At 38.8% G+C, this 27,632-nt stretch overlaps 1 protein-coding gene across 1 annotated transcript in view; it reads right to left on the bottom strand.

Annotated features, from left to right (window-relative positions):
- Positions 1–27,632, bottom strand: part of LOC122646025 (alanine--tRNA ligase-like) — a 64,714-nt gene that overhangs the window by 22,992 nt on the left and 14,090 nt on the right. The window contains exons 3-9 of the mRNA XM_043839481.1: positions 22,360–22,500; positions 20,147–20,293; positions 18,659–18,811; positions 18,161–18,290; positions 4,590–4,686; positions 4,273–4,393; positions 3,581–3,640 (exon numbers count right to left, since the gene is read on the bottom strand). Coding sequence (XP_043695416.1) covers positions 3,581–3,640; positions 4,273–4,393; positions 4,590–4,686; positions 18,161–18,290; positions 18,659–18,811; positions 20,147–20,293; positions 22,360–22,500 — 849 coding nt within the window. The remainder of the gene's footprint in view (positions 1–3,580; positions 3,641–4,272; positions 4,394–4,589; positions 4,687–18,160; positions 18,291–18,658; positions 18,812–20,146; positions 20,294–22,359; positions 22,501–27,632) is intronic.

Raw genomic sequence — 27,632 nt, forward strand, 5'->3', positions numbered from 1 at the left:
AGGATCCTCTACATCAGAAAATGTGACCGGACTCCTCATTTGCAATTACTGGTTCTAGAAAAGTCCTTAAGCTGTTAAGTGCCACAGGTAGCTGTGTTTGCTCGGAAAAGTCTAAATAACTCTAACATATCATTTCATATTTTAGATTTAATATTTCCAAAAGTATGTCATGTATGGTTTATTATGAGTCATCTTAAGGTTGGCATCTTCTCCAACTGATGGAATTATCTAGAACTCATAGTTCAATATTTCGGTTTCGAACAGGATCACATTTCAGGTGCATGTTTCATTTGACTTCAGAGATCAATTGGCCATATATCGGCCCGAAACTTCAGGGAAACTCTAATTAAGCATTTTTAAACATATTGAAACCTTTAGATTGTACCCAAAAAAAAAGGCACAACCAGAATGGTAATTTGGTTTCGAAACCATGCTGTAAAATTCTCTAGTCTACACATAATTTATTACTAAAACACACAAAATTCAATTACAACTAAAATATGCATTTGGAATGAAGAAAATACATTTAATAGTACACTTATAAGTAGTCAAGGACAACTGTTGACACCCCTACAAAACCATTTCTCCAACTCTATGTCAGTACCATATAGAGTTCCGGAGAGCCTCAAAACCTCTAGAAAATTGTTGCCACTGATGAAACCTTTCCTCCAATTGTATCACTAAAGACAGCCATGTCATGATATGCCTGAAGAAACATAGGTAAATTGGCCCAAAAAATGTAGGTGATTCATGATTGGCCAAAAACCGTTCCCCAACACCTTGTTCCACCAAGAATGTAGGTGATTTGGCAAAAAAACAAAAAAAAAAAAAACCAAATCTGGGGTTTTTTGGAATTTTGTCCTACTGTCAAAACCTCTCAAAACACACATAATGGGTCGAAATTTCGACCCATTTTGATCAAAATAGTGCCTTTATAAGCAATGTTGTTCAACGTTTCAACTGAAATGATACACAAACCAAAACTAGCCCGAGATTTCAATCGAAACTTTGCATACCTAGTGTCAACCTATTTTTTGTTTTTAACTCGTGACGAAACCGAAATAAGTTGCAAGATTTCAGCTATTTCAACCGAATTCTTGTAACTATACTAGAAAAACTTCCACTTCATGCAACTGTTTCTCTTTTGGAATATCTATATGAGATTAATAATCTATCCAATGACAGCAAATTCCCGTTACAAACTATCCACTTATAATTTGTAAATCCTTACTCAGTGTTTGCAAAGCAGTCCTCTTCTGCATCCAAAAAAGTTAAAAACAACTTCTCTAATTCTCGCACCCAAGCTGTAAAAGAGTATGTTCAAGCCTCTAACTTTGATCAATACCAACTTCCGGCAAGTGCTAAGGAACAATTGATCACCTTAGAACTTCCAGGACATCTCCTTCCTCAATGGAAAGCCCACGTTTACACCCACCTTCATTTTGGGGATGTAAGGTTAGCCTTAACCTTTTATGAGAGATAAGGTTTCCCCTTGTATCCAGATTGATCTTACTGGATATTCGTTTCAAGCTATATCCTCATGTTGTTTCCTCCACAGTTCAAACTTCAAACCACTTTAAATGTTGGTAGTTTGGTACCATATCTTCCCTTTTCAAATCTTCATCTGACCACAATTCTAGCTGTCCAAGTCCAATCACGGGTGCACTTATTTACGATATGTTGCAACCCTCACATTATCCAAATGGCTAAATACTTAAGATTGCAAAACTATAGTTTTGATCTGGTCACACCTAACCAAACTTCTAAAGGCTTGTTTTTTATAGTCGACTCAAACCAAGATCCTAGGAATATCTCTAGAAAGTAGTAGAGAAGAACTCAAGAAGCTGTTACTCTCCTTGCGGATTACAACTTATGGGCAACACCAAGCAGGGCAATCAGTATTACAAGCCACAGATTCTACATACATCAAGTGTGCTGATGGCTGTATTGAAATTTAGTTTCCACCCTCTGAAGCTGTGAAGTCTACAAATACTATCTTCACCATAGAATTGATTCTCCTTGAGCATGTCCTAGGAGTTTCTATTGACTCAAAGGGTGGACCAATATATGAATGCCAGTTATCTGATGGCCCGATGGGCATATATGGTTTGACGTTCACTCTTGTGACAAATGTCCTTCCTCAGCATATGAAATCACTTCCCAAATAGTTCCCACAATAGGACTTCGCAGCATCGTCTCAGGCAACGATAGGAGAATAATGATCTTTCTATTGATCTTCTAGGGCTTTGTTTAGTAACACACTCCCGTGGAGTATCAGGGTTTTAAGTATTGATGCGTTCAGTTTCAGCTGATACGTAGCTGTATCCGTATGTATCGGTGGGTTTCAATACGATACTACTGATACACTACTTTATTTTTAAAAAAAGATTGTATCGACCATAAGGGTTGATACGAGACCGATACAGTCTAACATGGTTCAATATGGATCAATACAGGTAAGATACACTTGATACGCCTTAAACCAGCAAAATGTGAGTGAGATGTGAAATCGAGAGCAACCCAGAGCCTTGGAAACTTGTTTTTTTCTTATATCTGAGTTGGGGGGAGATCATCTAACATAAAAAATGACCCTAATCATAATTATTTCATCAAGTTTTGGGGATTTTCAATGCTCAAATCATGGATTGAAATAGATTTGGGGAAAAAAGCTGTAAAGTTGCAGATCTCTTTTTTCTTCCTTTTTTGTTGTTATGGATCACTAGATTAGGTAAAAATGACCCAAATTTTGCATCAAACTGATATATATTTAAATATTGCATAATAAGGTGCTTTATGCTTCAAAACTGTATTTTATATGTATCAGTCTTGACCATTTCTATGCATATCTTGCGTCACTCTGATATGATACCCAATACCCAATACCCAATATTGATACTTCAACCCTTAAGAAGCGTGTGAGACCCACCTTTTAAAATCCGATCTCACTAAACTTGTTCATCTTCAGGTTCAGGTTCAGCAACCATGTATGCCTCCATGTTGTGGGCTATAGCGGTTGCGGATTCAGACCAATCACTTGATTCACCAATGGAAGATATGGAAGAGCCAGCCCAAATTATAGAATCTGAGGAAACTAATGGAAGCCAGCACATAAGTTTTGCTTGTCAGACATGCTGGATAGAACATATGCAAAACCTCTCAATCTCTAATCCACTAAATCACAAGCCCAATAAATGTATCCACCCATGGCCCAATACAAAGCTTATACAATCCTGGACGTCTTGAATTGAGGCCCAACACTAGCATGAATGAACCCAGGCCTCCTATGGGGAGGGATATACCTTTCCATTGGGCCCCAATTGTTGTTGATTGCCTACATTACCTACCATATAACCCCAAGAGAATAAGAAACCATATATAGAAAATATTGCATTTATCAGTGGGAACTAATTAAAGAACAAAAAGTGCATGCATTTGCTACTTATATCACTTTCTAAATAATTCCCAGAAAAACACATAAAACACATAAAGCATCACTTTTCAGTCAGACTGACATCATAGATTTCTCCCACATGCATGCACATAAGAGAAACAACCAAATAATAATAAGAAATATACTTGCCTGCCCACTCAATCTTTTTCCCTGAACATCCTGAGCAGCCTTCTTAAATTGCTCAATTCCCTGGAGATAGGTCAACCAGCTAGTCAAGCATCTGTCAATCTTAAACACCATAAGCTGGCATGTATGCCAAGCTAGAGCCCCAAACAATATATATTTTTACCATTGTTTAAGTGCCCAGGTTTGACATGAAAGCCATCTTCAAGATGCAGGCAAAAACACAATAAGGGAGCCAGCATATGGAAATACATAAAAGCACAAAAGGAAGCAGAAAAATCCTAACAAATTAAAACACTTTGTCTAAAAAATCTATATGCCAGAACACTACTAAAAAGAAAGTTCGAAAACAAAAATAAATAAATGAAAAGAACTATTGTTGATGTATACATTGATGCTGCCTTCCCTAACAGTTTGGGCTTTTAGGTGAAATGGTAGCGAACATGGTATCAGAGCAAGGAGGACAATGTTCAACTCCTGGGAAGTGGATCGGAACAGTTTTCCCAACATTATTTCTCCCTCAGTGCCACATGAAGGAAATGCCACATGAGCTCCACGTGCAAGGACTATGGGATCTTGGCCTGCACATGTGGGGGAGTGTTGATGTATACATTGACGCTGCCCTTCCCTAACAGTTCGAGCTTTTATGTGGAACGGTAGCAAACAATTATCATGTACACCAAAATAAACATGATTACCTTAAGCAACGTCCTCCCAAAACTTGTTTCCTCTGCAGCAATAGTGTCCCTAATATTAGCTTCATGTTGCTTCAGTTCTGGAAAAACATCCCCCATGACTCTCACCACAACACTTACAAGCCTAGATATTAACAAAAGCAAAGAACACAAAAACCATAAAGATTAAACAACATGTTCTTCTGACCCCAAGATTCAATGATGACAAGCACTAAATACACTATTACACAATTCCACACACAAGCATAGGAAATAAAATTATCAAGCCTAAAAGGATAAGAAAAATGACTCAAAGTACTCATTAATCATGTCATTCTTACCCGCTGAAAAAACCTTCTGGAGCTTTAAGGACTTCAGTTCCATAACGAACAGCTCGTCTAAGAATACGTCTCAGAACATACTCCCGACCCTCATTGCCTGCACATCAAACAGGATGTCATGAGCTCAAGTTGAATGACATCTATATCGGTAAATAGAATAATGCATTAAAAGAGAGGGGGAGAGAGAGAGATTTTGAGTGGCAATGGTGCTAAAAATTATCAGACAGGAGAAGAAGGATGGATGTAACAAAGAGCAGGGAGACAGGACAAAATAAAAAGTCTGCACACCTAACAGGAACATCACCAGACACCCACGCCTTCCCCCCACCCCCAATGAAACACAAGACTACAAACAAGACCTTCTCAAAACCAACCCTGAGCACCACAAACACTTCCATCCCTATGGAGATAAACACCTTAAAGGACAAGAGAAACTCTGCTCCAAAACACAGCCAGGGCCTTGAAGTTCTACGTCGAGAGAGGTACTATATGCATGGTCATCCCCCAAAAGGTACTAACTTCAACTATTCTTGAAGCAGCTTTGTTGGCCTTAATTCATCTGAATCTTCCTGACTCCATCCCATTATCTTCTTCATAGTTGTTGAGGTTATCCTATATGCCAGGCCTTTCTACAGATGGCTCAATAAGCACAACCACATCAGAATGGAGCATTTCACTACAAATTATATCAAACCAACTGGAAAGTTGGAAGATGATTTGCATTTTAGTAACTCATAGACAGCCATATCTTAAGTATTGGGTGGGATCTACCAGACCACTGGATCCCATTCTTTAAATCCTTGAGTGAAGGTCCGCACTCATAAGCCAACTTTGCAATACAATATAACAGCATCCTTCCTCTCCCTCTCTCCCTACAATGGAAATGTACTGCCAGAGATAGATTGCACCATTCTGGTAGCTCTGCAGACTTGCATACAAAAAGTAATGATGCATATAATAGATTCACCAAAGCAAGGGAAAAGTGAACTATGAAGAGTAGACCAAAATGCTCCTGGATTTTAATCAAATTCAGTTATTCAATAGGGAAGAGGAGGAGGGGGGGAGGGGGGGGGGGGGGGGAAGAAGCATAACCAATATATAACGAGAGTTATTCACTATGGAAAAAAGAAAGAACCATAACGAATACATAACAATCTCCAAATCACGAAAGGGCATATAACTGCACCAAAATACGTCTAAATCTCTAAAAGAAATCCACAACAGATGTCCAAGGCACAATAAAAAGCCAAGCCACCCCTACAATGAATAGAGTCATTTCAACATTGGGAAGCCTAAAGACTGAGGATCTAAACAAGGTACCATCGTTATCGGTCAACATATCAGGAGGGTTGTTTTAGGAGATGTTTCGGAGAGAGACAGTATATGCTAAAGACCAAGGTTCTAAATCTCTGTTTCGAGGCCGGTTTCAGTCTGGCCTGAAAACGGGAAGTGTTGGATGACTCGGATCTCGTTTCGACACTGGGTTTCGTTTTGGCCAGGCCTGAAACTGAGACAACTCGGAGATTGCGGTCAGTTTCAACCAAGATTTAGTTCCATGCAAAAGACACACAAGGAAACGGTTAAGAAACACATGGATGTGCTTAGGATACATGTTAAATACTGTTTTGTAGCATAATACACCATAAATAAGTAGTATCATCAGTTTGGGCCTAATATATATAGGGGAAGTGTCAAGGATTTAAGTATCGGTATCGGGTATCGTATCGGTCAAGCGATTTGAAGAGACGTATCGTATCGTATCGGAGATACGTATCCATTGGTGCAGAAACGCATGAAAATGATCAAAATACACTTTTGGACACAAAAAACAATATAAACAAGCAATTTGTGTCATATATCATGCATATATACTAAGAATTGTGAATAATCAATAACCCGACAAGTGCGGCACATATATCATATATCATGCATATATATACTATCATGCATATATACATTGGTACAATAAGACCACCCAATGTCTTGTTGTCGCGGCATCGTCCTAAATACCAAACAAAAGTAGATAACTATATAAGATATATATGTTACAATATTCAAATCCACACATCAATAATTTATACAAGTATAGACGGATATTATGATGCATGTCATGCATTGCATCATTTTCATGTATTTACTACCTAGCAAAGTTGCCCTAAACAATATTTAAACATTTTTATATTTTCTACAACTAGTAACACATTATTTAATTTTTTAAATAATGAAAAAAAAAATGACATAATGTACTACATATATGAATCTAACTTTTCTCTTCTATTTCAGCCAATTATACATTTATACATTTTATTAAACTATAATGAACGAGTATAGATGGAAAAATCATGATTTTTGACATTTTTTTAAGTATTTTATAAATTCAAAAAATACCCAAAAAATTAAAAACACAGACAGATTTTAGGGTAAATGTATAATCTTGTTGGGATGTCATAGATCTATACATAATGTACTACATATACTATATACATTAGCATTTGTTTTAAATTTAAGAAGAAAATTTAAAAAAAAAAATCATTTTAAAGAAGGAATTTTCGGTTTTGGGTAAAAAATGCCAAAGAAACATGGATTTGAAGTCAAATCTTTGTAAATGTATACAAAGAATGCAATTTCTATGTTAGTTTAACATATTCCCTTTGATTCATACCAAAAAACATACCAAAAATCAAAGATTTAAGCAAAAGAATCAAGTTTTTTTCAAAAAACTTACCTTTCCCTTCAAGAACAGCTTTTGATTTCAAATGTGGGTTGTTAGATGCACCAAATGATGTGATTTCACCAGCTTTAGGATTGTTTTTGGCAAAGGATTGAAAGCCCTCAACAAATCTTACCCAAAAACCAAGTTTAAATGTGTTTTTTGAAGGGTTTCTCAAAGCTGGAAAGAGGTTTTTTCCGCCAGCCTGCTCAAAGTTCGACTTTCTGGTTTTCAAAAATGAAATGGGCATGTGGGTTTTAAGTAATGATACGTATCAAGTCGTCTCGATATGCATCGTTATGTATCGGTCGATACATATCGATACATATCGAGACGACTCAATACGTCTCGATACGTATCGTTTTTTTAAATATAATAAAATAACATTTTTAAAAACTCTCGGCTGTATCGATACGTATCATATCGTATCGGTACGTCTCGATACAGTCGAGACATTTGCATTTTTTTTTAAAATAGATACGTCTCGGCCTGTATCGTATCGACCACGACCGATACCGAGACGTATCGGCCGAGACGACACGATACGGTCCGAGACTTAAATCCTTGGGAAGTGTTCTTTGTCTAAGAGCATGGCTCCTGCGCACGCGTGGGGGCCAATGGAACAGTGTACAGGGGCATCATTTTCACATTTCAAGGTGGTGGTGTGGTCATTCCCCCCCCCCCCAATGTGTCTGGGTGCAGGGCGTATATATATATATATATATATATATAAGTAGTATTATCAGACAGAGAAAACCCATGTTGGGGAAAAACTCCAGAGCAAGTGGATGCTGGGCCTAATTTTCACTATAACGGAGGTAGGGAGTTTACAAAGAGGGTGCTTAGATGGATAAACTCTGGAAGGTTAGTACACTTCCCCAGGTTATGCTTTAAAAAAAACTGAGAGCCTAAGTTATAGACAATTCCAGGCTCAAAAATATTACAGATAAGGATGAAGAAGTACATATGAGACAATTACAAATAAGGATGACAATGTACATAAGATACATTTACAGGTAAGGATGGCGTGCCACAAAATAGTGTAGTGTTGGAGGAAAAACTTACTAGGTGGCATAAATATGTTTTATATATCTGAACATGTGAGGACTCAACTGGTGATGTCATCATACAAATGCACCTTACTGAAATGGTGCATGATGTCGAGTCATTCTTCACAATGATCATCTCTGATAGATGGCAAAGCTATATTGTTCGAAAGCCAATACTAGAATGTAACTTGGGGATCATGGATGATGCTGCAGTTCACATCTAGCCCTACTTCCAGTGGTGGTTCAATTCTCCAATGTGGGAGGTATTGATGTAGTTGTTGTGCGTGGCTTAACCGGCATGATCCGATATGGATACATATCGGGTTTTGGTCAGTATCTATTTTGAGTTTAGATTTCCTCCTATTTAAGTTGGATTTTAGGTTAGGAATACAAGTAAGAGAAGGAGGAGAAGTTGAAGAAAGAAGAGGAAGAGAGGAGAGAAAGAAGAAGACAAGAGGGAAGAGAAGAAAACATTTCGGTGGTCAATAACTTGTGCTGGAGAGACTTCTCCACACAACTATATTACTTCAATGATAAGAAGAAAAATATGATATCCACCTCCCAAGGGAGGTAAAAGGTAAAAAAGGATAAAAAAGAGAAAATACATAATAAGGCAACTAGACAAAAGGCTAGTTCCTAAACTACCCTCAATACATAACTTCTAACAACTCTAACATTCCCCCCTCAAGCTGGAGAATAAATGACGTGCATTCCCAGCTTGCATAAAAGGGTACTAAATTGAAGAGAGGTAAGCCCCTTGGTAAAGATGTTCGCCAGTTGATCACCAGTCTTCACGAAAGGGGAACAAATGCAGCCGGAGTCTATCTTCTCCTTGATGAAGTGTCAATCTACTTCAATGTGCTTTGTTCTATCATGATGCACTGAATTGTGAGCAATGTTGATGGCTGCCTTGTTATTACAGTTGAGTCTCATAGGGCCTTCAATGCCAAACCCCAATTCCTAAACTAGTCTTTTCAACTGTATAAGTTCACAGACTCCATGAGCCATAGCCTTAAATTCTGCGTCTGTACTGGATCTGGCTACAAAAGGTTGTTTTCTTGCTTCTCCATGTGACTAAATTACCTCCCACGAAGGTACAATAGTCGGAGGTAGATCTCCTGTCTGTGATGGATCCAGCCCAATCGGCATTAGTGAAACCTTCCACTCTCAAGTGATTGTGTCTGGCATACAACAGTCCTTTTCCTGGAGAGGACATCAAATATCTGAGAATACAATGCACAACATCCAAGTAGTCATTCTTGGGAGCATGCATAAATTGGCTCACCACTCCCACTATATAGGAAATATCTGGGCGTTTCATAGAATGATAGATAAGCTTCCCCATTAGCCTCTAGTACTTTCCCGCATCAACAAGGGCGGGACCACAATCTTCTCCTAGTTTGTGATTTTGCTCAATAGGAGAATTTGCCGGTTTGTAGCCTAACATCCCTGTCTCTATCAACAACTCAAAAACAAACTTCCATTGACATAAATTGATTCCTCTCTTGGACCTTGATACTTCAATTCCTAAGAAGTACTTCAAGGGACCCAAATCTTTGATTTCAAACTGTTGAGCCAAGTAGGTCTTCAGTTTATCTATCTTAGTTGTATCATCTCCAGTGACCACAATACCATCACCATAGACAATTAGGGTTGTAATGGTACCATTGCCCTACTTGGTAAAGAGAGTGTGGTCAGCTTGGCTCTGGGAATATCCATTCTTCAGAATAGCCTGCCGAAAGCGCTCAAACCATGCCTTTGGTGACTGTTTGAGACCATAAAGTGTCTTCTTAAGAAGACAGACTTTTCCTTCAGCTGAAGGTATTTTGAAACCTGGTGGGGTTTGCATATACACTTTTTCTTTCAAGTCAATATGAAGGAAGGCATTCTTCACATCTACTTGATATAATTGTCAATCTTTATTGGCTACCAATGATAATAGAACTCGGATCGAGTTATGCTTAGCCACAGGAGCAAATGTTTCCTGATAGTCAATTCCATAAACTTGATTGTACCCCTTGGCCACCAATCTTACCTTGTACCTTTCAACTGTACCATCAGATTGATACTTGACTGTGTAGACCCATTTGCATCCAATTGGGACTCGTTCCCTGGGAAGATCCACCAATTGCCAAGTACCATTTTTCTCAAGTGTCATCTCCTCAACCATAGCTTGTTTCCACTTTGGGTCAGACAAGCCTCAGTAACATTCTTGGGAATAGAATCAGAAGAGAAAGCAACTTGGAAGGCAAGACATGTAGGAGAGAGAGCATTATAAGAAACAAACTGGGCTATAGGATTAATACAAGTTCTCTTGCCTTTCCTAACAGCAATAGGAAGGTCTAAATCAGCGGTAAGAGAAGGGATGTTACCTAACTGAGGAGAATGGGTCTCAGGATGTGGATCCAAAGAGGACTCTTGGCAGGTCTTCTTTCCTTTCAAGCATTCACCTCTTTTGTACACAACCATTTCTTTTCCTTTTTCAACCAATTCTTTATCATTGTTATCAACCATACCTAATTGATCATTAGTATCAACCACATCCACAGTTATAAATTTTCCAATGTCAAGCATAAAAAGAAAGACAGGTAGAGAAGAATGAAATGGAATATTTGCAGCTTGATCACTTCCACAATGCTCCCGCTGAAGAGGATGCTGAGAAGGGGCAAAGAATGGGACAGATTCAAGAAAGGTGACTTCTTTGGAAAGAAGACATTGGCGAGAAGAAGGGTGATAGCACTTGTAGCCTTTGGTATTAGCAGAACACCCAAGAAATAGACACTTGAGAGCTTTGGGATCAAGTTTAGTGTGATTGGGTTTGTCAATATGCACATAACAAACACAACCAAAGACTTTGATAGGAAGAGAGAAAGCAGAAACCTGTGGCGATAAGGTTTGGAAGGGAAATTTAGAACCAAGGAGTTTGGTAGGCATGCGATTTATGAGAAAGGAAGCAGCGAGAAGAGCTTCAGACCAGGTCATAGGAACATGCATGCCAAAAAAGAGACTACGGGTGACCTCTAATAAATGACGATTTTTCCTCTCAGCAACCCCATTTTGTTGCGGTATGTCAACACACACTAACTGATGGATAATGCCATTAGTAGCAAAGAAGGTTTAGAGACCCCCAAACATGTATTCCCCCCCCCCCTTTATCAGACCGAACAATTTTGATTCAAGTCTCAAACTGAGTAAAAATCATCTGATAAAAATTCTGAAATGCATCACAGACATCACTTTTATGCTTCATAAGAACAGTCCAATTAGTATGAGAAAAATCATCAACAAATGAAACAAAGTAACGATAGCCAAATAAAGAGATAGTAGGGGAAGGTCCTCAAACATTAGTATGCATAATATGGAAAGGAGAAGCAGATTTATTACCATGATATGGATAAGAGGAACGATAGTGTTTGGCAAACATACATGGTTCACATCGAAAAACATGAGAAGAAGCAATAGAAGAAAATAAGTGAGGTAATTGTTTCCTCATTACAACAAAAGATGGATGGCCAAGACGACGATGCCATAACATAACATAATCCACAGAACTACTATCATTACGTCCACATACATAGGACTGAGCTGTGGGCAAAAAAGGTTAAAAAAGGTAAAGGCCTTGCTCCTCACGACTACTACCAGTAATCCTCTTCGACACCAAATCCTGAAAAAGACAATGAGAAGGAAAAAAGGTGACACAATAGTTCAGGGATTTAGTTAAATGACTCACAGATAAACTGTTGAGAGTATTAGGAACATGAAGGATGGAAGTAACAGAAATGGATGATGTAATCATGATTCAAAATCTTGCTATATTGCCTATATTTTGGTATATTTCAGATATCTCGACACTACCGAGATGAGATGACCATATGAAATAAAAAAAAGTCCAAATTTCAGTATATTTCGTGACATTTCGTCAATAATTCGTGAAATTTCGGTATATTTCGTAAATAAAGTGTATTTAACAATTTATACATCAGGGTTCGACCGTATACTGTCAATCAAGGGGACAAACTCAAAACACCACTTTGAGTTTATTTTTTTGCAATATGAAGGTTTAAATGTGTTTATTTAACTTAAATAAGGGTGTACATGAAGTATCAGGCCTTAATATGGCCAAAAACCCACCGAGATGGAGTGCCAAAATATGGTAGAAAAATGCCATATTTCGGCAAAATTTCGGTATATTTCGGATATCTTGACCAGCCCGAGATACCGAGATATCACGAGATTTCAAACTAGGGATGTAACAGGCATGCTGCCCTTACCAGAGATGGAGGAAAGGGAGCCATCAGCTACCCTAACCTTATCCTTACTAGAATAAATGGTATAGGAATCATAATAATGAGACGTACCAGTCAAGTGGTCGGTGGCACCAGAATCAATGACCTAAGACTGGGCTGCAGTAGAAGCTGAGGTAGAGACCTGCAAAACTGAGGATGAAGAGGAGCTGGCCACTGTAGGTATAGGAGATGTGCTCAGCTGTGACATGACCCCGCGAAACATTGCATCTGCCAAAGTAGAGTCATCCTGTGTAGTAGGTGGGTACTCCCTAACATCTACCTTAGTCATCACAAAATGTGCTCGAGCTCCCCCTTTACGGCCACCACGAGTATCACTAGCACCACCTCATGTACCAGGAGGACAGCCATGAAGAGTCCAACATCGATCCTTGGTATGTCCAGATCTCCCACAATGATCACATCTAAACCTTTTTATACCAACTCCACTAGCACCACCTGTCTCCACTGCTTTGTCTTCCCCACAATTAGGGTCTTATCCTTTACCACCTCCACGGGTGTCTCAGAAAGAACTAGAATTGAGAGCTGACCTCTCAAGAGATGATACTGGTGTTGGTTCCATACCAACACGCCTAGTCTCCTTACTCTGTAAGTAGCTACAGACCTCATCAAGAGATGGAAGGGGGGACCTACCTAAAATCTGGAGCCTGATTAGTTCATAATCAGGGTTCAGGCCAGCAAGTAAAATGAAGACACGCTCCTTTTTAGAAGTGTGATACACCTTTTCTTCATCCTTTGGGTTGGTCAATTGAAGATCCATGTAGTGGTCATACTCCTCCAAAAGACTAATATAAGCATTATAGTACTCAGAAATGGTCCTGTCACCTTACCTCATTGCAATAATCTTCTGGTAGAGCTGATAGACCATGGCAGAGTCACCTACCCTGTCAAAGGTCTGGAAGACACTGACCTAGATTGCCTTGGCAGTTTCTTTTTGCATAAACCTTCTCCCAATCTCGGGCTTCATGGAAAAGATTAGCCATGTCATGACTGTGGAATTTTCGGTCTCCCATTTCTTATAGGCAGGAGAACCTTGCTCTGGGGCTGTAATAGTAACTATAATGCACCAAAGTTTCCCTTTGCTCCTAAGGGAAAGCTCCACTGAGTGTGACCAGTCCAAGTAATTAGTGCTATCAAGCTTCACAATGGAGATCTGTGGGTGTGGGTTCTCATAAACAAACTGAGGAGCAGTTGGAGTAGGCTGTGAATCAGCCAAACCAAGCCCAGATGTATCCGAATCAATCATATTGTAGGGAAAACAACACTTGACCATAAACAAGACTACCAAAGACAAGTCGAGAGCACACACTCAACCCAAATATAGAACCAAACACAATAATCAAATTTCAGCAAGGAAGAAATAAGTATAACCTTGACAAAACTTCACCCTAACACTCTCCAAGGAGTAACATCCATTGAAACAAGCTCAAATACTTCACAAAAAGTTGTTCATAATCATTTCTCAACCAAGGAAGGAACTTATTGCATTCCAAATGCAAGAAAAAAGAGAAAACAACATTCTCGGTTTTACCTGAGCAAGAAATGAGATCCCACGAAAAAGGATTATGAGCCAACAGACATGGTTTAAAGTATCAACAGATACGATACGATACAGACCGATACGTATCGGTATCGATCGAGACCGATACGATACATACCGATACGTCTCCCTTTTTTAAAAAATGAAGCTGTCTTGATTGTATTGAAATGTATCAACCGATACGGGCCGATACGTATCGATACCATCGAAACGTCCAATAAAGGGTTCTGTGGGTGGTTTAATACGTATCGATACATATCGATACGTATCTATCGACACAGCTCGATACATACTGATACATTACCGATACATACCAATATGCACAAATACATACTGATACGTACCGATACCATCGATACATTCCATAAAAAAGCCATTTTCACTCACAGACTCAATACATCTCCTAATCTAACAAAAAAAATGACGGAAAACTCTCAACCAAGAGTCTAAAATTTTGCATTTAATCTTGGTTTTTCACACTTTTAAACTAAAAATACGAATCAAAGAGTGCTACAACATGTAAGAAACCTCATCTCTTATAACAATTTCAATTTAATGCACTTGTTTGGTTATACATTATTCACCATTTTAGGTTTTATGCATGGCACTTATTATATATTGCTTATTTATATTGTTTTTTGTTCCAAAAGTGTATTTCCATGTGTGTTTTGATCATTTTTATGCGTAACTGTATTGTTCGATACATATCTCCGAAACAATACGATACGATACGATACGTCTCTTAAAATACCCGATCGATACGATACCCGATACCGATACTTTAAACCTTGCCAACAGATCCTTCAATCAGCAAGGAGCATATGGGGCATAATAAGCACCCATAGGCGATTCTAATGGTCCATTCCAAGGTGTAAACCCAAGCCAAGAGAGAGAGAGAAACACAACCTGCAAGTTGAAGCTGGCGGTAACCCTAGCAGCAGCTTTGGGGGCTTCAATCCTTCAAGGGAGCTTCAACAAAGCTCAAGTAGCATCTTCAAACAGTAAAATAGGTTATATAGAACCTATTGCATGCTCCTTCACCAAGTTTTTTACATAGGAGTCTTCTCCTTGAAATCCTGTGTCCTAGGATTTCAAAGAGAAGAAAAAGAATTGGAGTAAGAGGCTGAATACGACTCTCAAACCTAAAGCTCTGATACCAAGTTGGATTTTAGGTTAGGAATACAAGTAAGAGAAGGAGGAGAAGTTGAAGAAGGAAGACGAAGAAGAAGACAAGAGGGAAGGGGAGAATATTTCTGTGGTCAATAACTTGTGTTGGAGAGACTTCTCCACACAACTATATTACTTCAATGATAAGAAGAGAAATATTACATCCACCACCCTAGGGAGGTAAAAGGTTAAAAAGGATAAAAAAGAGAAAATACATAATAAGGCAACTAGACAAAAGGCTAGTTCGTAAACTACCCTCAATACAAAACTTCTAACAACTCTAACAATTTAAACACATAATCCCATCGTTTTGAATATTGAATAAAATTGATATGAGTTTCCTCACAATTATGAGTTGCTTGTGTGTTCTGCTTGCCAAAGTTGGTCGATGGCTGCTACTCTCCTCTAATCTCTTCCCCAATCTCATGAGCAATCTTCCCTTCTCCCTCTTATTCTTCTTCCCTATTCCTTATTATTATTTTGTTTCTTATTTCTTTCCCTGCTGCTATCGAACCATTCAGACTGTGAGAGATTTATTTGACTCTCTCATGTCGTCTTCTTTCGTCCTCAAACTTGGGGGTTAAGAGTCCTCTAAGCGACCTTACCTACAAAGCCTTGGGCCAAACCCCTGCTGCCACTGAGGATTCTGAACTGAAACTCAAACCTGTTCTCTCTCCCTCCATCAAGTTCAGTTTTAGCAATTTTGTTTAAGGAAAATGATATACACATCAGCGGGGTGTAATAAAATCTCGCACGCTAGCATCTTATTGACCGTCGTATGAGACGGAAGGTATCTCAACCGTTCGTCGCCAATGTCTTTGCATCACATGTGATCCACCGCTGCATTCCTTCGAATTATCCAAATATCTTGATGTCTGTGACACAAACAACAACTGAATGCGAAATTGCACATGAGGTGATAGGACTTTTTTATCCTCCCCCGTCTCTGGGAAATCCGGGATGCCAAGGCCTGCTCTCTGTCCTCTGCTCCCTCCGTTTCATCCAGACACAGTCACAGAGACACTCGCAAAAATACTTGAGGATGGAACCCCTCATCTCCCGGTCGGTTTTGTTACAATTAGTCAACCTCTAATCAAGCCCTTCTGGTAGATAAACTTATTAAACTGATAAATCACGAGATAAATAAAAGGGTGGTCAAAGTCAAGCTCACCAATGGTTGAAGATCGAAAAATAGTCCAACCATCCACAACATTCCGACTAGCTTAGACCATGGTCTTCCCGATCCCATCTCCGACAAACATCAGCATGATCTTCCTCTCCACCTCCACATTCACCATGTATGCACCAGCTTTTATATAAATGACGAAACTCTTTATCGTTGAGTTGGGCGCCATAGCCACAACCTTGCCAACGGTCGTGAAGTTCCAACCCTCGTCAGTGGACTGATGCGGGGTTACACCGGGCAACAAGGAGGGCAGTGGATCACAGTTGCAGTATGCTGGCGTGGTTGCAGTGGCAATGGATTGCAGGTGATGCAGGCAAGCGGAAATGAATGGCTGAGGTGCCTTGCGCCTCATTTGATGATCAATAGAACGCTAGCGTGAAAGATTCTATTACCCACTGCTAGCATGTAGGTCCCTGACCCTTTTATTTATTTGTAATTGGCCGTTTGGTCTGATATTGATCATTCTTAAGAGGTTTGGGTGTCTGGAGTCAGCGCCTTAAATATCTCCTCAAAAAGGTTTAAATCGAGAGAATTATCTCTTCATAATCCCACCGGTTCTCCGCCCTTACTGTGAAAACATGAATTGGAAATAAGGCAATGTTGCAATTAAAATATAAGGGTCTGATTTTGAAAATTAGGTAAAAGACCATACCTTTATATTTTGTTTCTGTTAATTTCATCCCTATATTAACTTCCAGAATTGTCCCCTTCCCTTCAGAATTAATTCCTGATTTGTCCACTATTTTGTTACCCAACTATTAAGTGCCCGACTTGTCTAAAAAATTACAGAATTGCAATTATCTTTAATTTTGAGCCATTTATCACTTGGGTGAACCCGTGGCGACCTATAATCAGGGTTTTGAACCCTGGGTTGCATAGGTATGTTGTAGGTCGGTATAATGTGATGAGTGCAAGAGAGTCATAATGAATCTGCACCTGTGCTATCTATTGTTCTGGTATGAGAAACCAGACAAGAAACAATTTGGTGTTCAAACTTTTAGGTGTTCTGGAATTATAAAATAGAACCAATATCACTGATTCATAGCCAGGGTAGCTTTATTACTAGGACTCTAATACATGATATCATAACCCTCAAAGGCTCAAACATAAAAGTCGTGAAACCCATTCCTTGAAAATACCCTTCCTCCATCCTCTTCACTTTCTCTCCCTCTCCTCTGTATATCTTGGGACAGCTGCAATGGTTTCCAAGGAGACAGCGTTGGAGAAGAACAGCATCCGCAGCTGCCGCTGCCAGGTGCTGGCAGCAGCAGTCTGACAAGAAGAAAAAGAAGTATAGCCGCACCATGTACTCTCAGTACCTACAATATATGTCCTGTGTATCAATACTTGATAGTTGATACACTGGATCTAGGTAGGACACGAACAAACGTCAGTGTTGGACAGTACATGGTGTGAAACATGGCAACCGCTATGTAGCATAGGCTTGTACAGGAAGCAGAAGTATTGCTGTCAGTGTTATTGTTAGAGTAGAAAGAATTAAGAACCTCCAATGGAGATAAAATAATTTAAAATGTATGTACCTCATGGAAAAGGGAAGGGGGAAATGAGAGTAAGAGCTTAATCACTACCAATTAAAAAATCCTAGGAATTTTACCTGGACAAGAACCATCTGCAATAGCAAATGAAAGAGTCCTTACGTGGTCAGCCACAACCCTATAAGCCATGTCAACCTTGTCTACATCATCTGCTCCAACTTTTCCTGAGTATGGTTGGGCTCCTGATGCCTACAATTAGATGGAACATAGAGAAATTAGACCAGACATAGCCTAGTCAGCAGTTAATTCAACCACTCTCCTAAAGCTGGAGCAAATAGCCAAACAACAAAGTGTTACAGATGATTAGACAAGAGTCCTGTAATATCCAAGCTTTGAAACAATTTGAAAGAAAAACTCTGTATAGAACAACAAGACTCCTCAGTAGCAGACATGCAATCAAAGTATCAAACCATATATATTTAAAGAGATAATCACCGTCCTTTATATGAAAGCCAATAATGTATATCCGTACAAGCATTACTGCATCTGCCAATAAAATTAGCCATGACAAAAGTTAAACCTTAAAGGAGACACGGCAAGCAGCGTAATAACCATACCTTTTGGATAGCATCGAATATGGGGAAAAATACATCAGTGTCATAATTGCTCAGTTTGTTCTGAAGAATAGATGTCAATCGCTCAAAACCCATCCCAGTGTCAACATGTTTTGCTGGAAGAGGTTTTAGAGAACCATCACTATCCCTGTTGAACTGCAGAAAAGAAATAAGACCATAATTATACCATACAAACATTGAACTACCATGATAACCAGAAACAATGTGAGCAGTTGATAAAGGTTTATAATCCTTCTTGTACCAGTGATTCAACGACAGTCATTTAGCAAAGGCATGTTGTGACAAGTAGGCATTGCATAACTGATGAAAGTTTCTAATATCCATTACAATACAGGCAAATGTTTCCAGAACTGATGTGGCAAAATGGTTTCTGGAAGGATTAGCTATTCCTTCCACATGGAGGAATGATTTGGTCATTCAGAGTCTCAGACCACTGGAGAGATGAGAAATTATCTAGGCTGGCTACATGTTAAATTTGGTTGTTATCTCAATTGTAGGCTTGTACAGGGTTATTCCCCATGTTTCTTCAACATCCCAAATTCTTCAGAAGGGTTTGACTTTTCAAACAATTTTTTAAACAATATTTGGACAAGTGGTAGACATTAGATTGAAAATAAAAATTGATTAATGGCATGTGGACCATGTTTGACAGCTACCAAACTACCACAGTGCTAGTCTGTCACTGCTGGTGCCAAAAGCCCACCCTAATAAATAGACATGTACAGAAGTAAACGATAAAATAATGTAGTAAAGTACATCTAGAATCATATCCGCTAATCCCTTGGGGTCTTTTATATGTTCTCTCCCCATTAACATGTCATTAAAGAGAAGATAATAACAAAATCTGACAGGCAAAGGTTGGCCGGACAGGACACAGATGGGACTGCAATTTGGTTGACAGGTAGACCCCAAAGTTACTCTTCTCACATGTCAAATTTCAGCCAAAAAAGGATTGGCCAAGTGGCAAAACAAAGCATTGCAAAATCCAGAACTAAGGAGAGGGTGCATCCAAATACATGGGAGGGTATGCCAATTCATGGGAGGGAATATGATTAGAAGAAAGTAAAAAAATTAGACAGGTGGCAATCCAGACTATTCCATAGTTATTCAACGGTTGGAATTTCCACGCTATCCTTCCACATGGCACAACTGCACTACAAGGAATCAATGGACAGGCCATCATATACTACCACAAGTATAGTCATATGCAAGGAAGTTCACATATATGATAATGTGAACAACAAATACGCAACATAGAGCATATATCTTGTCAATCTTGTCACTATCTTAAGTTAAAAGCATATGCAAAATGAAGTCATGGACATGTCACTATGTTCGCCATATTGTTTTGTACCTATTCTCTTTATCAATGATCCTCAATTTTTGCTACAAGAAAACTATCAATACAACTAAAACAACAGACATAATGAACAAGTGGCGAAGAATCATAAGACCAAAGTGGATATTTACCTGAATAAAGACAAGATTCCATATCTCAATACACGTGGGATCATCATTATTGACCAATGAAGCAGCATTTCGATTGCCAATTCTGTCAAAGTGGATTTCGGTGCAAGGACCACAAGGACCAGTATCCCCCATCTCCCAGAAGTTATCCTACTCAGAGTTAAGAATACACAATAGGTTAAGTTCTTTCTCCACCAGAACATAATGAGCATTGGATTAGTGGAACAGAAATTGAAAAGGAGGGAGGAGGAGAAGTAAAGGGCGACGGATCACAGACATTTTATGCATAGGTATTTCTAAATGGAAGCTATCATTTGTAGGACGCTTCCCCCTAACAGATTTCTCATGCATCTGCAATATCGTGTTGGACGCTTGTGCAGACACAGCTAGACACTCATTTTGACAATGCACTGTGTTTTTGGCATACAAGCTAGCTCAACATGATTATACTTGGATGTTTCTTAACTTCCTAAATTTCTTGCTGATTGTTTCCTTTGACTTGCTTCGCTAACACTTTTTTTATTAAGACTTGCTTCACTAACACACAAACACGCATAACTGTATTGTTGCCTTTCGATTACTCACTGTTGGCTTAATTATAACATAGAATATAAATTTACCTAACATATGAAGGAAAAAGAGAATAAAAAATTCCCTCACCTAATCTAAGCATCAACAGTCCCAATGTGAAGCTGTCCTTTCACTCTCGAGAAAGAGCTTCAATTACCAATTTTGGGGAAGCTCAAATAAATGTCAAATCATCTTCTACAGGTCAGTCTTCATCTCGCCATAGCGACATAACATGGATGAAAGGAGTACCCTCAAACAAAATACCAGTTCTTGTTTGAAAGCCCGTCATGATCTTATACCTCACCATCAAATCATCTGATCTCCAATGGACTGACAATTCCAACTGCATATTACATGTGTTCTTACACTCATTTATGCACTGCTAACATGCCTATTAATTGTGTTCTGATGTTGTTTCACCTGCCACCATGCTTGGACCATGCAAAGGGAGTAATGAGATTTAGAAACACATTGGGTGACAGTCCAGTAGTCCAGAAAAGAAAATTGTGATTGTTCATTTCAGCTTTTGTCCTGTAGAGCATTCTCTTTGGAAAGGAATACTGACCAATTTCCAGATCCAGCCAAAATGGCGGCATTTAAGCAAAGCCTGCAAAGGAGGGGTAATTTTCTAACAACTATAGAGTTATAGACATGCAGAGTGCAGAAAACATAGTGTTAGTTCATAGTATTGGATTGGCTATCAGCCAGTTCCAAAACCAATATCGATACAGGTCGGTCCGTATATGCCGTATCAGACATTTTTGCCCTCAAAGATACCGATACCCACCCAGTTTTTTATCATTTTACTCTCTGACCATGCTGTATAACAGATCCGGTATCAGCAAGGTATCAGTATCGGTGTCAGCCAATCCGATACCGATTCCTAAAACCCTAGCAGCAACACAAACTACGTGGAGGAAATTTTTAATCTACTTCACTACAGAAGGCTGAAATTATGGAGCCTTGGGGACCTTGTACAGAGTAGTAAGGTCATTTGCACAATTGCACCTTCCCTTTCTGAACTCTTTCGTGTTCAACAGAATTTCTTATTCATCTTCAAAGAAATTTGTCAAATGGAAACTAAGAATGTCTTCTATAATAAAATGATTCTGCATCTACTATGATAAAGTGAGAAGTTCAATAAACTCATGAACGTTCAACAATACAAACTAAAATATTGCACATAACATGGTTAGGGATCAACTATAATGGGGACGTGGTTGCCATGATTGGAGTGTGAACCAATTCTCCATATCTGGAGGCATTGTTTCCAGGTTAACTGTTCCTGTTTGGTGGAGGCCAAAACATGATTTATAAGTGGACCTCAATGGTGTTGAAAGTCACCCAGGTCTAAGTAGATATGAAGGATATGAAGTAGGTCAGAAGCAAAACTTGAATATCATTTCTTTCAAACCTAAACAGGAAGTACGTAAGCCCATGTCAACACCATTAAAGTATGAACAAGAAACATAGGTCAATTAAATTTTAAAAAAAATACATGTTCGCACAATCTTTTTACCGATGCCTTGTTAAGAAACAAATATATTAAGCATGACCATGCATTGTATAGACTCAGAAGACCCAAAGATATGCTGGTGAGTTCTATCATCTCTAGCTTGAGAAGAAAATAACCAAGCAAAACATACCTTGGTACCAAAAGGAAGTACATGTTGAGGAGGCAAAAAGTTCAGCCATATCTCCCTAGCTTCATTATCAGCAGCAAGACCAGATTTTTCGTCACCCCCAAAATAGGTGGCGTAAATCCGATCTGTTGGTAGCTTATACACCTACAGACATAACAACAGGATTAGAGAACCAAAATATCAGATCAAGAAATTAGTGCATCCATACTGTTTCAGTTATAAAATAGCTAGCTGGCTTTAAGAGGATGTATAAACAGAGGTGCCAGCAATAAATTTTCTAAAACAAATAATCTTAAGCTTCAGTCATATGTGTGACAAGTTTCTCACCTAAACAGTAGCAAGCACTAAAAGGTCATTGATGTCTAACTACAAAAGAATATCAGCACTATCATATCAAATATTATGCTTTTTTTAGTATTGGATGGCATTAGTGACAAAACATTTCCAACTTAACTGAAGATCCGAATTTGGAATAAATCAAGGGTCTTGGGAGGAGTTCTGGTAATTGCATTGATATAACTAAGTTGTAGGGGTTTTCTCCTGCTGATACAAGAGAGATGAGTTTTCTTCATATCAAAGATGGAGTGGTGGTCATTGCAAGGGAGTGGCAATCAATCATCCATGCAAGGGGAGATTGCATTCCCAATTTCCCACAGCTAGAGTTCTGAAGAACCTGAACGATGACCTTTCAAGATGTCAAGATGAACTCCAGCTCGAGAAAAGACTCTCAAAAGGAGAATCTTCCTGTAGTGGGGTAAGAGAGTGGTGGGAATCAAGAAAATAGTAGTAGGCAGAATGGTGATAGAGATGGAAGTTTAGTCGATGATGGAGAAGATAATGATCTCCCCCCAAAGGAGTGATTCTAGGTTGATGGAGGTCAGTAGATTGTTTAATATCATCTTTTCTTGGAGATACTGTAATCACAGGTAGAAAATGAAATTAGAAAGTTAAGAACACAAAATTAGAAAGTGAAGGAAAGACTAATGCAGCCTTCAATCCAGCAGTCTGATTGATTCCAGACTACGATCAAAGGTAACAGGGAAGAGCATGAACAACATATCAAAAGCCTCAATTCAATCCAAGGGTCAGATCTCCAGATATCAGAAATGAAAAATCAGACTGGAAAAACTGTCCAACAGGCTATTGCAGGCACATAACAGAACATGGAAACTTCATAACCGATTGAGATAATAATAATCAACATTAGTCAGTTAAAAAAATAATGTAACTGCACCCATATTACCTGATTATGAGCCACAACAGTGAAGAGGTAGTTGCTGGAATTTGTTGGACCAGATTATCAGTTGAAGAACAAAAGAGAAGGAAAAAAAAAATATGAGAAGAAGAAGATTGACCAGGTTTCACCACCATAGGCCAAGGGAGAGGGATTCACCACCCAATAACCTATTGCTTCACCACAGTAGGGCTGCTACTATTTCACCATAGGAGTACACTCTCACAAAGAGACATACTTTCAATCACCAAAACCGATAGGGATATCTTTCCTTTCTTGTATTTTTAAAATTAAGTAAACCAAAGTACAAAAATAGAACTCTCCATGTGTGGGAGTGTTACACAGCAATAGAAAATTCCTAGGATGATATTACAATGATAGAGATCCACTTTCTAACACTGAAAATAGAAACTACCTATGTAGCTAATGTCATTACAAAAAAAATAGAAAGCAACAAAAATAGTAACCAGATAAGAATTCTCAGCAATTCCAAATTCCTTTCAAACTCAAGCTGGCTCCATGGGGCCCACAAAAATCTTCTAAAAATCTTCTCCCACAAGGAAGCAATCTCTCCAGCAACACCTTCATGCAATAGCCAGGCAGGGACCCACCAAATCTGACCAAATCTCATCCTTTAGACCTCTTGTTCAATGGCTATCTTGGGCAGAAACTCTGTCGGGCCAGTGGGCTTAAATTTAATCAAAATATGGGCCCAAATCTGGGCCTGTCTAGGACTCAAATGATGGACTTGTGCTGCATCAGGCATCCTGTTTATGGTGCTTTACCGAATCTCTGCAGAGAGATTAGCTTTTGTTTCAGTTTTGATTCACAAACTATGCATATTGGCTGTGATACGTGATCTTCCATGTTCTTTTTCTTTTCCTTTCAGTAATTATCCCTTCCCTATCCAAAAGAAAAAAGAAATCATTATTGAATGGTGTCTAAGTCACACAAAGGCATTGGAGGAGGCCTGGACACAAAGCGACACCAACAAGGTGCCTGGACACCTAGGCGATGCCTTGGCTTTTATGAAAGAAATTTTATAAACAAAATGGGGTAAAAAATTTACATGAACATATAGCACAAAAACAAGAAGAACACAAACAGAAAAACGGAACCAGGATGATTGATATGGTTCAGCCCAAATACGTAAGCTGTCTAATGACCAAGCATTTGGTAATTCATCAACAATAACATTAACTTCACAGGTAAAATCAGGATTTTAAGTATCAGTAAGCATCAGAAGGTATCAGTTGTATCATATCGTATCTTTAGGGTACTGAATACTGATACAATACTTATTAATTAAAAAAATGTGTCATACTGTATTGGCTGATACGATCCAATACGGGTCAATGAAGCTCGATACTTATCCATACTTACCTGAAAAACTACAGAAAAGAGAGCCACGGTCGAGAAGAAAACCACGACTCTATAAAACCTATTCAGTCCAACTTTTTTGCTTTGATTTGAGTTGAGGATTCCATTCCTACATAAAACGGTTCTAACCCAACAAATTGCATCTTGTTTCAATCATTAAACCTCTACAAATCTTGGATTGAAGTGTCTAACCTACACAAGTGAAGTTTGAAACCCTAACTTTTTTTGCTCAAATCCTGCATTGTAACTTTGTTTTTTGTTATGAATCAATAGATAAATGAAAAACTGACATGATTCATTGCATTAAGCTTGTTTATTTGCAAAATATGAGAACCGATAAATGATTTCTCCCCAAAAACTGAAAACAAATCTAAATGGGATTTTTTTTTTTTTTTTTCTCTTGTGTAAAATTAGTGATAACGAGTTGGAAAAATTATATATTAGTCACAGAGATGATATCTATGACCACATATCATTGCAGTACATTTCCCATTTTTTAGATTTTTTGCTTTTTGTCTACTTTTAGCAAACAAAAAAATTATGGAAATTTTATGTGGGAAATATGAATAATGGCTTGACAATATGATCACAGCCCCACTTTATTTATAATGAGTGTAGGGACATTCTAGAATAAGTCCAAGGACTGAAATACACCTATGACAAAAATACCCTTGAACCCATATTACAACACTCCCCCTCAAGTTGGTGCATAAGTATCAAACATGCCCAACTTGCTAACTATAGAACAAAAACTTACTAATAATTCCCTTAGTGAGAATATCAGCTAAACGCTCTCTAGATTGGATAAAAGGAACACAATAACTCCTTGTTCTAACTTCTCCTTGATGAAGTGATGATCAATCTCAACATGCTTGGCGTGATCATGTTGAACTGGATTACGTGCAGTACTTATTGCTGATTTACTGCCACAATAAAAGCGCATAGGCAGATCAACAGCAACACATAAGTCTTGAAGAAGTCCATGGAGCAAACGTAACCAGAAACTCTGCTTCAGCACTGGACCGAGCAACAACAGCTTGCTTCTTGCTCCGCCAAGTGACCAAGTTTCCTCCAACAAAAGTGCAATAGCCTAATGTAATTTTTCTATCATCTGGACACCCTGCGCAGTCAACATTAGTGAAGGCCTCAACTTGAAGATGATTGTGAAGAGAAAAAAGTACACCCTTTCCAGGAGAAGACTTCAAATATCTCAAGATACTATACACTGCCTCCAAATGAGTAGAATAAGGATCATGCATATATTGGCTACCTACAATCACTGCAAAAGCTAAATCTGGCCGTGTGTGGGATAGGTATATCACACGCCCAACCAATCTCTGATAACTACCCTTATCCACTAGATCTCCATCCTTACTCTTCAAGTGAGTATTCGATTCCAATAGTGTATCAGCAAGCTTACATCCCAACATTCCAATGTCAGTCAACAGATCAAGTGTATACTTTCTTTGAGAAAGAGAGATACCTTGAGCTGAATAAGCAACCTCGATCCCAAGAAAGTATATAAGCTTCCCCAGGTCTTTAACTTCAAATTATAAGCTTTTAGTTTGCCTATTTCTTCAACATCACTCCCAGTGATTACTATGTCATCCATATAGACAATCAATACAGTAATATGCCAGCCCTTCTTATCGATAAACAAGGTATGATCAGCATTGCTCTGTTTGTGCCAATAGACACCATGGCTCTATGGAAACAACCAAACAATGCTCTCAGGGACAGTTTTAGGCCATATAAAGCTTTTTTCAAAAGACACAACTTTCCTTGTGTCTCGGAGGCAGAAAAACCAGGAGGAGTCTCCATATATACTTCTTCTTCTAGCTCCCCATAGAGAAAAGCATGTTTTACATCAAGTTGTTGAAGATCCCATCCTTGGTTGATAGCACAGAAAATAATTACCCTAACTGTATTCATCTTTGCTACTAGGGCAAACATTTCATGATAATCAATTGCATAGGTTTGGGTAAAACCTCTAACAAACAATCTAGCCTTATATCTTTATACCGATCCATCAGCCTTCTGTTTAACAACAAAAACCCATTTGCAACCTACGGGTTTCTTTCCTGGAGGAAGTGTTACCAAGTCCCAAGTGTTATCGAGGTGTTAGGAATAGAAACGAAGGACAATAAGGAAACAAAAGCAAGGAAAGAGGGAGAAAGAGAATTAGATGAAACAACATTAGAGATGGGATGTTGAGTGCAGGTTCTTTTTGGCTTACGAATAGCAATTGGTAAGTCAAGACTATGATCAGAAGCAGACTTAGCAGAAGGAGAACTTGGAACAGGTAGTGTCAATTGAGTAGGAGCAGTGGTGGTGGTCCTTTTATGCCAAGTTTCTTGAGAAAAAGTCTTCAAGGTGTCAAACTTGTCTGGCTCCCCAAGCTCCCTCTGAATTAACAGTCGCTCCCACTCCCCTGGATCAAAGGTTACTCTTGTTCTTGTCCTGTTATACCATCTTCAAGTTCTATGGATGGGTCTTCCACTGTAGGTGCATACACATCCAATGGCACTATGAGGGACACCAATTCACTTACAAACTCCGCCGGAAGAGGTTCATGGGTAGGGAACTAAGCCACAGACTCCCTAAAAATAACATCCATGGTGACAAATAACTACCGTGTAGGCAGCTGATAGCACTTATACCC

The sequence above is a fragment of the Telopea speciosissima genome, chromosome 11 (assembly GCF_018873765.1).
Source record: "Telopea speciosissima isolate NSW1024214 ecotype Mountain lineage chromosome 11, Tspe_v1, whole genome shotgun sequence".
Classification (NCBI taxonomy): domain Eukaryota; kingdom Viridiplantae; phylum Streptophyta; class Magnoliopsida; order Proteales; family Proteaceae; genus Telopea; species Telopea speciosissima.